At 41.8% G+C, this 16,561-nt stretch overlaps 1 protein-coding gene across 8 annotated transcripts in view; it reads right to left on the bottom strand.

Moving 5' to 3' along the window:
- Nucleotides 1-16,561, bottom strand: part of Chi (LIM domain-binding protein 2 Chi) — a 151,056-nt gene that overhangs the window by 66,531 nt on the left and 67,964 nt on the right. For 6 of the 8 annotated variants that reach the window (XM_083048853.1, XM_083048869.1, XM_083048835.1 and 3 more), the window contains exon 1: nucleotides 12,255-14,938. The exons of the other annotated variants lie outside the window; for them this stretch is intronic. In XM_083048853.1, coding sequence (XP_082904979.1) covers nucleotides 12,255-13,138 — 884 coding nt within the window. In that variant the 5' untranslated portion in view covers nucleotides 13,139-14,938. Of the gene's footprint in view, nucleotides 1-12,254; nucleotides 14,939-16,561 lie in introns of those variants that run through there. 8 annotated transcript variants of the gene reach the window in all.

Raw genomic sequence — 16,561 nt, 5'->3', positions numbered from 1 at the left:
CATTCTCTTCCCGTCTGTGTGCTTCAAGTAGCCCGAACGTCGACGCGTACAAAGTTTTTATCATCGCGCCAAGTGTAAGGATTTTTGCATCAAGCCGATAAGTAATTTCTATTGCAAAAAGCAATCTTTCGATGAACGGAGAATAGAAAAATTGACACAAAATCGGATATGAAAAGGACTAAGAGCCAGATATTGGGTGCAACGAAATTGTTTTTAAATTCCTCTTTAATTATTTTGATCAAAATAATTAAAAAGGAATTTAAGAACAATTATTTTTTGCTCAAATCAGCCTTATGCAAATGCATCCCGATTTTGTATATCAGATCACATTTCAATTTATTGTTTTAGAAAAATTGATTTCACACGGTGATACCTACTGTTAATTTAAATTTTCGATAGTTATGGCTCGTAATTTCGGATTTCATAATTTTACCCTTAATTCCTGATTTTAATTTCGGCTGAAGTACACACAACAACAACGCCGGGCAAATGCGATTCAACGTTCTGATTGCATTGTTAATGCGACAGCTGTTATCTCGACGGTCGAGATCGCCCGTCCGGTAAAAAGAAAAAGTTCTTCGAGAACCCACCGCGAAGAGTCTTTCACGGTGCAGCAATTGTGAATTGTGATATGTTAAAATGATATGTGTGTAGACAGGAAGAAGGGGAGATATACCTGCCTCCGTTTCGTTATTGTTACACGTAAAAGCGAAGAACAATAAGAGACGGGTATATTAATGTGCGTGTTGTTGTGCGTCTCGCTATGAAATTGAAAACAATTATTTAACTAACTTCCTTTACTTATAACTCTCGTTTCCCAACTATGTAAACTGTACATGTGTTAGAGAAAATAATATAAAATATATTGCAAGGTTTTAATTAAACGGTTAATAATCGTTGCATCGTAAATTTTTGGATATAAATTCAATGATTCTGCTGCAATATATCTATTTTTTAAAAGAATTTTAAATTACTTCGCATAAAAACTGCTGAAAAGAAGAGAATAAATATAATTTCCACGATTATCCAAGACTATATCTCTACTCCATTTACCTCCCCGCTTAAAATTAATTACAAAGTCCGTGAAAAGGAGCGCGAGCGGATCGTAAATATCGAAACGATTATCTCCGGCGTCATTGCTCAGAGGGAAAAATAAGGAGAAAAAAAAAGCAAAAAGAACTCCAAAAAAAAAAAAAAAAAACGATTGAAGCGACTTTCGAAGAGATTCGCAACCGGACCAGATCCAACGCGAGCAACCCGGTCGTAGAGCGCGAACTGGTCAAACGACATTTTCCACGTTGCAAGGTGCCTGCAATTTCTACCGGAGAGATGCATCCCGCCGATGCTTCGGCGGTAAACTCAAACTACGATTGACTTTGAGTTCGCTCGAAACTTCGATGTAGCGCGCGTAGCTAAGTTGTCTCACAGAAGCCGAGAGAGAGAGAGAGAGAGAGAGAGAGAGAGAGAGAGAGAGAGAGAAGATGCCCGAGAAGAAGAGGGAAAGAGAAAGGCAAAAGAGAGCGAGAGATAGAGAGAGAAAGACGGTAACGTCGAAGGATAGAGGTAGATTGAGGTGAGATGGAAGCGACGAAGGAAGAGGACGGGAGAGGAAGAGAGGCCGAGTTGAAGGTGTGGAGGACGAGGAGAAGAAGACGAGAACGTGAAGAGAAGAGACGAGAGGCGAGGGAGGAAGATCTGAGGAGGCGGCCTTGAGAACACGGATCACGAGAGAGAGACCGGTGCGAGAGGGAGAAGAAGGGAAGACAGAGAAAGAAACGAGGAGAAAGAGAGAGGAGAGAATCAGAGATGGGAGAGACCAGCCGAGCCAACTCCAACGCGAACGAACTGCTTCACTGGCAAATCATTCGCGGTTCTCATCTCGCGTCGCGGGATTTCTTTTTTCGAGATCGAGCTGTGAGAATGGAACGAAACGAAGAAATTCTCGAGTCATCACCGAAATCATCGAGTCACGCCGTTTCGACATCTATAGGGCGTCCCGATGTTTTCCGCGAATCTCCTTCTCTATCTCTCTCGCCACGAAGGGACGAGAGAGATCGAATCGCTTGGACACTTTGTTGATCTGGACGTGCTCCAGCAGATTCCTGACATTTTAAAATCTCGCGTACACCGATACAAAGCGCGGGACACGCTTATGCAATCACCGATGATGCAACGACAAGGCAAACGCGCGTCGATGCAAGTCGACGTACGTCCTGTTGAATGCACCGACGACGAGTTAGACTAATATCTCTCTCTTGCATTACATAGCAAATTTGTCCAACAGCCAACAGGCGTATGCGAGATATGTTACAAATTATATACATTATCAGATAGATTTAACGGCTCTGATTTTCGGCCAACGTCGATTCAATTCTCAATGCTACAACTCGATTCATCTCTCTCATCTCTTCACATAAATACAGAAGTCTAGGGAAAAAAACAATAACCAACGCTGCAATTGAAGTCTTTTTTTCTTTAAATGTTAAAAATGTGTCGGAACTTTCCGCCACCCGAAACAAAGTACAAAGGAACCTTTGTGTTCCGGAAACTTTCTAAAATATGACGGGAAAGAATGTTCGAAGCCTAGCAGCTGATGTAAAGAAATTGTCGTGCAATGCAGCGTCGAAAACATGCGGTTGGATACCCGGGTACCCATACATTGATGGAAAGGTGTAAAAAAATGATGCACTAACAGAAGGGCTTAAGATATGCCTCGACTTGGCGATGAGAACCTCTGGGACGTAACAGAGCGCGCGCTTCTCGACGCAGGTAGGTCGCTTGAACCCACGGGCTCTCTACGGAATATACAGACACTTGGCGAGGTTCGCGAGGTCGCGTGCGCTGCATTTGATAGGCAGCGCTAATCTCATTATTTATAGCTCGCTGTTTGATTTGCCGATCATCCGTTATTTCCGCGCGACGACACCGACTACACCCACGTAAGTAACTTGACGGCTGTAACGAGGCGCCTCTCCAGGAGTCTCTCTCTCGATCGTCAAAATTTACATCATTTTCATAATACATCGTGAAAGCTCGACAATATGTTTTGGGAAGGTTCCTAGCGATAATTATACATATATAAGCGATAAAATACGAGACGCGTCATCGATCGACCGTGTAACTCTTTCCCCGGCGAAGAATGCTTTCTTTCTACGGATGGTAAATATAAACTTCTTCCTATACTTTGTGATACGAGAGCAGCGAATCATCTCACGGATCCATTTAAGAATAAAATATATCTACGTTGGCGATGAAAGCGGACATAAGTGGTCTTGCACGCTTATGGGAAGGTACTCAAAATAGCCGCGGTGCGTGTAAAAATAAGCCCGTTCGAATTGTCGTGACAGTGTCCGTCGTTAAACAGTCACAAGGCTTGTTTGTCGTTTCTTTCGTCTACCACGAGTCGACGACGAGGTGACGATGTTAATCGCGCGCGAGCCGGAGACAGGTCGTTAGGCGCATTCGCGCCTGTCGGGATAAACTGCTGTTGCCGAAACTCTGAATGAACGAGCGAATGAATAAACGGCGCTTTGTCGTCGTAACGTTTTCGTGCGAGCTAACGAAGCCCGCTCGTGATGCGACACGCGCGCACGCGCCGTCAACGTCGCGCGGCATTTTATAAATAAGCGCGACCGCCGCCGTTAAGAGCGATGGAGACAAAAGAGATGCTGTCACGCCGAGTTAATCAATGTTTAGTTTCTGGCCCAATTGTCAAACTCCCGCGTGTCAGGCAGACGCCAACATTTTCGCAACATTGTGGATCCCGTACAAACTGTGCTAAACTTGTCCAAAAGTATTTCCGACGCGAGAATATATTTAAGTATTGTATATATTTTATATATATATGTGTATATATAAATTCATTAATATGCAATTATCATATGTATAAATTATATAAATATCTAATTTTTTAATTTTGTTTACTTATTTACGTAAAACCTGCATTTTGTAACTAAATCGTATCGAAGGAAAATAAATGTGACCGATGTGTTGACACCTCTATGATTAACTTTAAATTAATAAAGTACTATATTAATATAATTAAAACGAAAGATGACGCAAGGCGAAAAACTAACAAGGATGCACGGATCGTCGAGAAATAATCCAGCGAATAATTTCGGGCTTATATGATTACGCGTCATCGAGCACGTCCATTCGAGATCTTAGCAGACTTTGTCGATCGTACAGCTCAAGGGAAAGGCTCCTTCGTCTCGACGACATCCGATAGCAGATCCCTGAACGCCTGGAGATAAGGGATGTTTACACTGACTTCCGAGAAATCCAGCCTACGTGTAAACACGCGCCGCCGCTGCAGTGATTCGTGTGAGAGATCTTCTTTAAGTGGGTGTAATCGAGGAACCTCTCGAGGCAACCTGACCCATAAAACTTAACGGGCCCGACGTACGTACGTATAGATTGACTATCGAGTATCGGGCCAGATAAGGGAGTAAATGAGCGGGTCGGGTAAATCAAAGGAACCTCTCTCTCGTATATATACGCCATTGAATCTCGGCCTCGCATGTGAGAGCAGCCTATCGTCGCTTCACACGAGATTATGCACGTTGAAATTATAATCGCTCGGCAAGTATCGATTCGAAGTAAAAGGCCAGCTCGCTAAAAGACAGATCGCAATCGCGAGTTTTATGGACCCCGAGAGGTGATACAGTTATTTTAATTTTGTCCAAAGTATTTCCATTAGTGTGCCAAAAATTATATCTCATTAATTTTTTTTAGAGAAAATCGTAAAAATGTGCATACGGTATAAAATTAATTATAAACCGCCTACAACTCGCACGAAAATACATATATTATAAAATATTTCGTTTAATTAATGTAGATTTTTAATTTTTCGTACGTTTAAGAAATTCATAAAGCTGGCAGAAATTTTGAACACGGCTATGTTAATTAAATTAAAACTAATTACCCAGCAAACCCTAGTAATTTACATTTGGTGTGCTATTACACTGAGGTTTCTAATTAAAATAAACATAGCTTCGTTTGCGAAGTTCAGCGAGTAGCAGTGGGACACGAATGCGGCCCTGCGAGAAGGAAAGCTTGACAATCCGGGGAGACGTTTGCCAAATTACACCTGTCCCAAGAGACACCTGCATCGATGTTTCTAGGTAAACCGTGACACAGAGAGGCCTTTCTCCTCTTTATTGTATGACGTGATATTGTCCGCACTTTTTTCTTCTTCTTTTTCCCCCTTTCCCTCTTTCAATAATTTTCGACGCTAATCATACTGTCCGACAACACGTGGTGTCCAATAACATCTTGTATTTATAAATATATATGTATATGAATCTATTTCTCCGGAAAACCCTTGGATCTCGAACAATATCCTCAGAAATCTATTTTGTATTAACGATGCTGTTATTGTATAATAAAAACGAATTATTTGTCCATCAACTATGATACCATTCGCATGCGATAAAATAAAAAAAAATTAAATGTCAAATATATAACTTTTTATAGAATTTTCTTAAGCCGGAATTTATCCTGAAATTGCCCAACTTTTTTTCACCGCAATACAATAATAACACGCGATTCAAGAATTTATATACGCGCTCCATACAAAGTTCGTACATGTTTCTCGTCCGTAATTGGCCGTCCAATTACAGACAGAAAGATCAAACGTGCCTCCTGTGTGAGTGACGCGGACTGTTTATTAAAAAAAAATTAACATCGACGTAACCGATACGAATCGTTGATTGCATGGAAATCAGTCTCGGGCGGAGAGAGAGAGATGTAACGTATATAATATAGCAACAAAATCATTTCACCGGACTCGATAATTCTTTCGCCGTTCCGGCGACTTCCGGCGCGCGATCCATATGCATGTGCATGCACGACTCCCCTCGTCAGACGGCGGAGAGATGCCCGCGAATGCTCGCCTTGAACCTGTGTCGGGCGAAGAAGTTTCACGTGAAACTGGAATCGACCGACAGATATGCGCACTCTATGCACAAGCGACGACGCGATCGGGATACATCTCTCTAGCAGAACAAACTTTTTTTCTTTTTTTTTTTTTTTTCTTCGCGATCCTTCTTTCCCTCCCCCTCATACTCGTGATTTGATCCGAGTTGACCGTCGAAAAAAAAGTTACTCAGCTTTTCCTCTCACTTTGCCGACGATAATGGAGTTTTTATTCGAAAAGTGCGGAATCGATATTATATCGTGTTATATCGTGAAAAATCGTATTTGTAAAAAACACATGTAAAGTTCTCGAGATTTTAATAAATATAATTTCTCGCACATATGCGCGACAGTTTCGTGCACAAGAAAGTAAAATACAAAAGAAGAATCCTTATTCTCCGGAAAGCAATAAGTGAAGATATGCATATCGATGCTTCCTGTGTTTTAACCTTTTGTGCAGACTGCGGCAGTTAAAACCGACCACTAGAATGTAGAAGGTCCAACGAAAATATCCTATTGTTTCTGCATAGAGATTGAAAATTCATTCAGTAATTGTACATGCAGTATGGCGCGAAATAAAAGATTTAGAAAGTACAGTATGTTCGCTTATAATTACTATTTAATAGAATATAGCAATGCTTTTGTTTTTTCAGAGATAATTAATATCTAATATTACATAATTACATTTTTAAAAAAGCACGACTGCATAATCTTCTTTCAACGATACAAATTTCGAAATAATTTGTATATCGTTAATCGAGTAAACGCGAGTAATGAAAATCCACGTTTCTATCCAAACGTCAGTTATATTCTTTTTGCAAAAGTAAATGGCGATTTTTAGAGAGTATATCTCGGATATTCCCGCTGATTTATACGTTACATCGCATACATTTACTTTATAACGCCCTGTAACTAACTAGAAATATAGTACGTGCCGCATGCTAATCCCGTTCTAATCGTGCTAGCTAGGAGAGCTGCTAGGAAAGACGACAGTCAACGGTGTCTCGCGTGAAACGAGAAACGATTGTGTCGCAAAAACAAGAGGGGATTCGCCTTGCATCGAAGAACAGGGCTGTTATGTATTATTGTACGCGCTTAATTATACCAAGTGTTCTAGTAACTAGAAATAGTTTACATCGTCGTTCGAATATCGAATAGAATAATTTCCTGCATATCTATAATAGGTTTTTAGTAGTTCAGAGTTAATTTATATCTCGTGATTTCATACATTATTTTGTAAAATTTGAATCAAGGAGTGATACTGAAAAAAATCCTCTTTTTGAGCAGAAATAAATAATATGAAAGAAAATATCAAATTAAAGTTAATTTTTTATTAATTACGAATATACATATATACTTTATTATTATGCATCATTATGGATAAAAAAATAATAAAAGCTGATTATTTCATAACTAAAAATCTATTGAAATGGCAATAAGAAGTTACCGTATTTTTATGCCACTTCTGTTAAAATTAAATTTTTCGGCAAGTTTATATTATCGCTATTGTTGATTGTTGCATAGTAATAATTTTTTCTCACTTGCAAATAAAAAATCTTATAACTTATAAATATAAAAATTCCAACAACTTAAAATTTTATAGATAAAGTGGAAAATGAAAACAAGAATGAAATAGACAAGACTTATCTTTGACGTTAAATTGCTGCGTAATTAAAATTCAATTAAAATTTTTACGGGAAGGAAGGAAAGCTGTGACGCGAGGCGTCATTTCGGAAACGTTTCGCGCACTTTAAAAAGAGGCGTGTAGTAAGCAGAAAATCGATGTTTCGAAGCGAGGCAAGGTGCCGATTCGCTTTGTCGCGAGGCGATCAAGGTCCTTCTTATCCTACCGAGAGGCCCGCGATAAGATAAGGCCACACGACGGTGCTCGTACTTCCGATCGTGCTTTAAACGCTTCACGCCCGCGCTTCGGTATTTTCTTATACAATATTCGCGGCCGCGCGCATAATTAATTAATTTCACTCTCTTCGCACGGTACACTCTCGCGAGCTTATTTCTTTATTTTTTATTTTATTTTTTTTCTCTCGTCACATACGCGTCGCCGTGAATCCAACGCGATAAAGTATTTTACGGCGGTATTAATGCGAGATCGCGAAACTATCTCGCGACACGATGCTCGGCTATTATTCGCCATTCTAGAATATATATGTTTGTATATACGCTTGAAACATTCTGCGACGATTATAAATTTTCGAGAGCGCAGTTAGGTCGGTTAGGCCTCTATCCGATGCGTCATCATCTCGCGATAACATGTCGTGTTCCTTTTTTTTCCGAGGGAATTTGAAACAACATCTTTTACGCACGTATGCATGCGTAATCTCGGTGTATGCCGGTGCAAATATTTGAATGATGTAACATATATACATATCATTGTGACGATGGATTTTAGAATATAAGAACGTCAAGGTTGCATTTTGCGCAGATTATCGAAGCTATGCGTTCTCTCTTCTCGCTCGCTCGCTCGGTTGCAAACGAACGAACGACAAACGAAAACTTATCTTTATGCAGGAAATAATGTAGCGTTATTCACACATATACAAGAGAGCTATGAAGTTTATTATATAACAATGACGCGTGCGCATACTTGTGTAACTATATCCTATTTTAGAAATCATCGCATATATATTTCTGTTCGCAATCGTAATCATATATCTCGTAAATGTAAGAATAATTTTAATTATGGCAAATTCTTGAATTTGCGCAATTTATTTGCAGCAGAAGAAAAAAGACATCGACAAAATCAGAATTTATATTTCGAAAAGTCAATCAAAGATCTATAGAGAAATTTCACGATACTGAAACAGTATATCCTTTAATGTGATGTGTTGGATTTTCCCAAGTTACGATATTATATACATATACTATATATATTCTAAGAAGCTCAGCCAAGTGCAAACACTAGTCAAAGCAACTCGACGACGATACGTAAACGCGAGCTTTCTTATCTGAGCAACATATCGCGTCTGTAATCTCGCGAGATGATATTAGCCGAAGCGTAAGCTCGTCTAAAAAGTAAATTAGTTCAAAACATTTGCATAGGATATGTATCTTGGAGCAGTCGAAAAATATTTTAATCATCGCGACGTAATTTTTTAATATTTAACATTTCCTGGCTATACGAAGTAAGATTTCTATTCTTAACATTCTCGTCGACGTGGCAAAATATACAAGCGACAAATCGAGTCGAATGTTTCGCGAACGTTAAATGGAATTGTCGGGTACATTAGAAAAAAAAAAAAAAAAAGAAGAAAGGTACAATTCTATGCGAGCAAAGTAGCATCGTCATTCGTAGTCGAATGTAGCAGGGTGGAACGCTTATGTTAATGAGTCTGCGCGATTACCAGCAGACAAGGACGGCCTGCGTGGAGATGATGCCGTAGCGATAGAGACATCCAGACCGGATACGAAGAAGGCCAAAGGAGGAGAAGTACCGAATAATCGTCGTCATCGCACATACTTACGACTATCGACGTTCTTAACCCCCCGACTTTTCCTCGCGAGGTGAGCTGCTCCTCGCTAAAGGAGGAAGTCGCGAACGCACACCTGGCACCGGGGGCACCTTCCTCCCTCCCCCTCCCACACCCTACCTGCGGGCATCTGAGGGTTCGAGAGATACCGCGAGGAAGACGACATGCGGCTTTTGACGCACCTGACAGACAGATAGTCTGTAATCTAATGTGTTTGTGTAAACGACGAATTTTTGATAATCGATTTTAATCACTCCATTTCTTTTAATCGCTATTATAAATCTAATCTCGGCAAATGCGCCTTGAAATTGGCGATTAGCAACTATATTACTCGGACAATATTATAGATTTTTGAAGAACCTATCTGCCTTGTATTATTCTTCGGAGCCAGCTGTACAACCGGTGACCAGGAAGATCCTGGTTGAGAGGCACGATAACGGATTCTCGAAGTATACTGTTACTACGCCTGAGAGAACGTACTAGTGAGCGACTACCGGACGATTGGCACGGAACGAAGTATCGAACCGTAAAACAATTGTCTAAAAATATCCGCGGCGGAAAAAAAGCTCGTCAGTCCGTGGATCCAGTCGTGAAGAATATAAGTCTCGAAACCAATTGAAGACAAACCGTGAAATAATCTTAACTTAATATTGTCGAAAACATTTTCCAATTTTTTTCTTTCTAATCCTTTTAATTCATTCTCGCGAGATAAATGTCACGTCGGAATCTCTTGTATAATATTATATAAAAACTTTTAATTATCGACTTTTATCGTTGAAAAATAACTTCTCCGTCACAATAATCTCGCGGAAAATGACTCTATATTTGTGCATTCCTTGTCTTGCAATTTCTATAGCAACTATAATTTCACAGATTTCGAATTAAATTTCGAAAAAAGCAAAAAAAAATTGAATGGTCAATGAATGCGCGAACTCAATGACACTGATCTTGATTAATGCACGTCAGTTGCACATTACAAAAGTCATGCACTCTACTTTTTCTTGCGCTCGAGACAAAAAAACGCCACGCGAACGAAAGGTGAGAATTTATCATTGATTGGAATACCATTTTGTACAAATAGCGGAGTATCTATCGCGATTATCAGCAGCACGAGGCATAAGTAGTACGGCAAAGCATAAATGGCGGCAAGAGGCGAGTTTCGCGAGAGATTCCTTGGGCCACGCGATACAGTTTCTCGTAAAAAAAACCTCGCGTGACTCTGTAAAAGTCTCTCTCTCTCTCTCTCCCTTTTTCTCCTTCAGCTACCCTTCCGCACGCAGATCCGAGGAAAAAAGTTTACATATATACGCCTTCACACAAAGTTCCACCCTGATCCTGTTGCGAGACGCACGTGCGAGTGTTTTTTCGCGTGACGGCGAATTGTTATGATCGCCATAACGACAAATTACTTATTTATATCACTACGGGGCGGAGTGTGTTTCGGTAATTTTGCACTCTCTTTTCCATTAGCATAAAGCTAATATTTTGAGAAATTATAAAAATATAAAGTTTCATTCACAAGAAATACATTTTTAAAGCGGTCTCTTGTGAATCAATTCTAATTTAAAGATGCAAATAAAAATAACAAATATGTTTATATAGTATGAGCTTTTAAGTATTTCCTTCAACAAGATCTCTCAATTTCAAAATTATTTAAATGTAAAAATATGGCATTTAATATGATATTCTTGTAAAATAATAAGTTTAAATTCCCTAAAAAATGGGGAATCGTGGGAAGAAAGAGTGCAATTTTTGATCAAACCTGTATAATTCCAACATCTCTCGCAATAATCTGTGAAATTGCTTTAAAATACGCAAAGATGTTTTCTTAAAAAAAAAAAAAAATAAACAGTGATACACGTGGCTTTCTCGATCGACCGAGAGATATCGATGTTCTTTATTTTCTCAGAAAATCAAATATATAAATTATTTTTCTTATAATAATTTTGGCATTATGGTATTCATTACGCATGGCAAAATGAAGCACTTTTGTTAATCGTATTGATCTTATAAAAATCAAGCCTATCCAACGTGAAAGAAAATTTGTTGGCGACTAAAATGCACTATCGATTTAACACGCTCGTCTTTGAATTATTACTTTCTGCAGCAAAATTCCGTAATCAACTTTATAACTTGAAGTGCAATAATAAGACTAAAAAAAATTTGAAAAGCAGAGTCCTCTCTTTTTCTTTCTCTTATGTATCACGAATATATAAATATAAATATTACCTACTAGTAAAACATTGTAAGAAAATCGCAACATAGATATGAAATTAATTATTTTTATTAAAATCATTATATCAAGTCAGACGTCATAAAATCTTATTTACTCGGACGATGCATATAAATTATGAAAAAATGAGATTAATATGCAATTTGCTTCAAATTTCGAATCATCAATTCTCTGAGCTAACAGAAAAAATTTTTACATCAATTAAAGCTACGTTTTAAAATATGTCTTGTTAAATTTTATTTGAGAGAAATTGAAAATGTTGTAATTTGATTGAACATTTTTGATCGTGTCAAATATACAAAATATTAAAAAGTATAAGAGCAAACAGAGTAATTTTTTTAAGTATATAAAAATATTCACATATATATATTTAATATAGAAATAAGGAAATAAATTTCTTTTTACATTAATTTTAAATTTAATGACAAAAGTGTACATGTTACAAACAAATTAAAATTACGACAGGCAAATCTTGATTCAAATTACAACAATTTTCATCAACTCTCGAAACTTTGCGACGGTAATCGACAAAATTACTCGTCAATAATTGTCGCTTCATCACCCCTTCCTCTCGAATAAGGTAAACACCTTGTAGTCGATGAATCTATTGAATTTACCTGAAGTAATGCGATCCGAAGGGCGAACAGAAGAATGGGTCGTTGTGCATGTGCGGCTGTCCAGGTACCCCTGGTCCCTGAGGATGCGCGTGCGGGCCCATCGGGCCGCTGGGCCCGGGGCCGCACATACCGGGCGCGCCTTGAGGCTGCATACCGACCGGCCCCATCATGCCGGCCGGTCCCATCGGATGGGGCGCCCCTGGATGATGCGGCGAGCTGACCATGTGGGGTCCCGGATGATGAGGATGGGGCGAGGGTCCGCCGCCCCCCATATGAGGGTGAGGCGTGTGAGGCGAGCCGCTCATCATGCCGTGAGGGGGCATCGGATGCGGACTCGGCGAGGCCCCGTTGAGATGGGGTGCCGCGTTCACGCCGCCGTGCGGGGTCGGGGGTCCTCCGTGGGTCGGCGTCGTCGCCGGCTGCGGCGGCGGCAGACTCGGCGGGCCCCCAGGGCCCGTGCCCGCGAGCGGGGGCAACGGGCCGTTCGCCATGTTGTTGAGCTGCGTCAGCGATGCCGCCGCCGACGCCATCGCCTGCAGAGGATTCGTGGCGCCGCTCGCCGTGTTGATGCCTAGGGCGTTGTTGCCGAGATGATGGTGGTTGTTGATGATGTTATTGGGATTGCCACCGACGAGCGGATTGTTGCCGTTACCGTGGTTGATATTGTTGGGGTTGATGTTGTTGAGGTTGCTGTTGGGGGCGACGCCGCCGCCGAGGGATTGCAAGGACGGGGGCAGCGGTGGCGAGCCGGCGGGGGGCGCTGCCGGGCCCCCGAGGCACCGGCCCGTAGGACCGGGGGCGGTTACGCTACTGGGCGCTACCGGCACGCCGGCGTGGAGTGGGATTCCACCTGGAGGACGCTGTGCCACGCTCACCGCCGGCATCACTCCCCCCTCCACAGCGCTCTTCACCCTCGTCGCGAACTTCCGCCGGGATTTGGATTAGACTACCAAGAGAGAGCAGCGTTCCTTCTTCTTCTTCTTCTTCTTCTCTCGTTGTCTCTGTCTCTCTACTTTGCTCTCTCCTTCTTCTTTCTTCCTGCCAAGCTTTCGGTGGTCATATAATAGCTCCTTCTATTTCTCTCTTTTGCTCTTCTTCGTCCTCTTTTTTTTCTTTCCAACTCTCCCTCCTCTTTCCTTTCCCTCGAACTTGGACGAGAGAGTTTGAAACGTAATCTTCGTCAGCCGCGTACCACACTTCTTCAAAACATCCGTCAAGTCTCGATCGCACTTTCGAAATTCCAAAATGTCGACGACGTTGCTTGATTCTTCTGTCACAAATGATCACTACGAAGGGGAGACGTTACGTATCACTGCACACTTCGAGGAACAAGTATATTTCGATGTAAACGAGGAGAACGAAGCACGTGTTATTCCCGCGTACACATCGGACGGAAGGTATCGTGGCGGACGTTTCGGATTTTTTTAAAAATCGCGTTACGAGAAGAGATCACCTTGACTATCGCTCCTATCCAAGTATTCACACTTCGAACTCGCAAACGATTCTCTTCTCAGTCACACGAAAAAAATCTTTTGCGTATTATTTAAGAGAAATGAACGGCCACCTGTTCGCGTCTTTCGAAAAAACTGTGAAAAAAAACTTGCAACTGCAACGCGAATCCTCTCTCTCTCTTTCTATCGTAGAATAGACAGTCGAATCGGTCCCAACTCAAACGATTCGCCAGTCGCACACTCCGAGTGTATATTTATATATATTCACTTTCCTCGTAGAATTTCGGGCTCCTATATACTCTGTTTATACGTCGAAAAACTCGAAATATAGACGACGAAGTTATACACCGCGATCGCGTGTTCCACCGACGCCGCTGCGGTTACGACATACTCGGCACGCAATCACCCGGCAAACACACACACGCACGCCGAGAAGGGGAGAGAGAGAGTTAATGCCACTGGCCAACGACGACGCGTCCGCTGTGGCACGTGGCCGTCACGTCGTGTCGGTGGACGTCGCGACGCGCAGCAGCACCTACGTCGCGGATCAGTGGTACTCGTCGCCAGCCGGCCATCCTCGCGCCACCGAAATCACTCCCTCCTCCGCTCCCTCTTCCTCGACCGCCTACTCACTTCCTCCTCTTCTAACACCTACACGACACGCCGTTACCTACACTCCGCGCCGGCTGCTGCTCCCGCGGGATCTCTCGCATCCCTTCTCCCGCCCGATCCCCCCCTCAGTCGCCACTAGGCGACCCGAAAACCAAGCCGGCGCGAGCATGCCGTTGCTGCTGCTGCTGCTGCTGCTGCTGCTCGACCGAAGACAATGTGACGCGTCTCGACATTCTCTTGGACGATACGAAACTTCTTTGGACACACCGACACTTCGAGATACTTGGTTAACTACGTGTCGTTTGAGATTCGTTCGACTTCTCTTTGTTTACGGTACACAATGTACGCGCGGATTTACACAATGTCGCGGCGTCGATCTCACTCAACACATTCGTCTCCGATGTTTACTTCACAGAGGACGCGCGCTCGGTAAACACTACGACGCAGAACACTGTACGTAACGTATTATTCACACGACACGGACAAAGAGGAAGAAGAAATATACGCGCGCGTAGTGCCGCCGCGCGCTGCGTGTCACAGAGCGACAAACACACGCGACACGAGCGACAGGAGAGAGAATCCGAGTACCAAGCTCCACGAAAGCGCTCGCGTTACTGAACTACCTAGGAGCGGCGAATTATAAACGGCGCTGCGATCGCTCTCTCCCGTCGAGAGCGCGGCGAAGACTGGCGGGGTGAAGGGAGAGGGAAGTACGACGCGCCGCGCGGAGGAGTGGGGGGAGAAGATCGCAGGACGGTCGAGGTGAGGCGGCGAGGGAAGGGAGAGATGCCGGGCGACGAGAAAACCTCATATACACGGTATACCCGCGAGAATGAAAGAGGTGGAGGGAAAAGGTGCCACGTGAGCGCGCGACGTTCACGCAATGGTCACACGGTCCTAACCTCACATGTCATTCTCTCCTCGGCGAAACCCCCTTCTCGAGTCAACCCCCAGAATTATCGAGAACGCGAATATAGAGTGTGATAACGCGGAAATTGATATGAAATTTCCAAGTATCTGGGAATATCTGAGAAATATCGTGCTAGAGTTCGTGTTCGGAATTAATCTAAGGCCGGTTGGTTGATGAATTTAGTTGAAATTGCATGGCGTTTCTGTTATCTGCGGAAAAAATCGCGCAATTTTTCCCCTTTTCTCCCGCTTCTGAAGCTTCTAGACTCTGTTATTTAATCCGATATATCGTATATACGTCTCTCAACACCACGTCTAATCGATCTTTCCACGTATCGTGTTCTGATTTCTTTCGCCGATGGTACGTCAACAAATATTTTATGTAATAGTTGTTTTCTTCATTTCCTTTCCTAACTGGATGTAGATATAGAAATCGTATAGCAAGATATAAAAAGCATTTTCCAAGCACACACGTTGCACGATTTAACGCGGCCGTGTTTAGGAAATTCGAACGTACACACGGGATGTGCCCGCGTAACTAGATCCGGAAACGCTGAGTGTCCGATTCAGTTTGGTAAATTATTGCTCGTAAAGGAGGAAGAGCCTCCGTATCTATATGGCTAAAGTCGACGAGGATACGAAGTTTCACTTTCCGTGCGATTCGAATCGCTCGACCACCACCTTTTCCTCCCCTCCGCTTTCTACCTCCGAGGTAAGGATTGATTCGAGGGTGTCCGCTAGGATCACCGTAGTCCGGAAATCCGATTCATCGTAATCGGGGTCAAGTTGAACGTATTTGTACGACGTGAGGAAGAAGAATGATCCTTCGTCGTTTGACGTGCATCGACGTGCCGAATTGACCAATCGATTCGCAAACGCAAACACGCGCACCAACAACTGTAGCTTATTCCAGCAATTCTTCGCAACGCGATATTTTTTTCCTTCTTTTAACGGTATTAAAATACAAAAAATAAAGTTATAAGAAAATTCGATATAATTCATTTTTTTAAATGTACCTGCATTTCTATCACATCTTTCCAATTTATATATAAAATAATTACGTAACGATAAATACATCCACATTCAAATCTAGTATTGTTAGTTTAAATAATAATCCATTTACTCTTTAATATAGAATAAAAAATCTCAGAAAAATATTTTTAAAAGAATTTTTGGAAAAATAAAGATACAGAGAGAAGACACACTAAATCGAAATTAATCTTATATGAAATACACATAATTCCGCATTCGATGCTTGAAATAAGAATTTAACGCGGAAATTCGCTAATAAGAAAAATTATATTTTGAAATAATAATCAGATACATTTTTCTGAT

The sequence above is a fragment of the Prenolepis imparis genome, unplaced genomic scaffold, assembly GCF_030444845.1.
Source record: "Prenolepis imparis isolate NDT839.2.m4 unplaced genomic scaffold, iyPreImpa1.0 SCAF_1, whole genome shotgun sequence".
Classification (NCBI taxonomy): Eukaryota; Metazoa; Arthropoda; class Insecta; order Hymenoptera; family Formicidae; genus Prenolepis; species Prenolepis imparis.
This window is presented reverse-complemented; position numbering and strand designations above follow the sequence as displayed.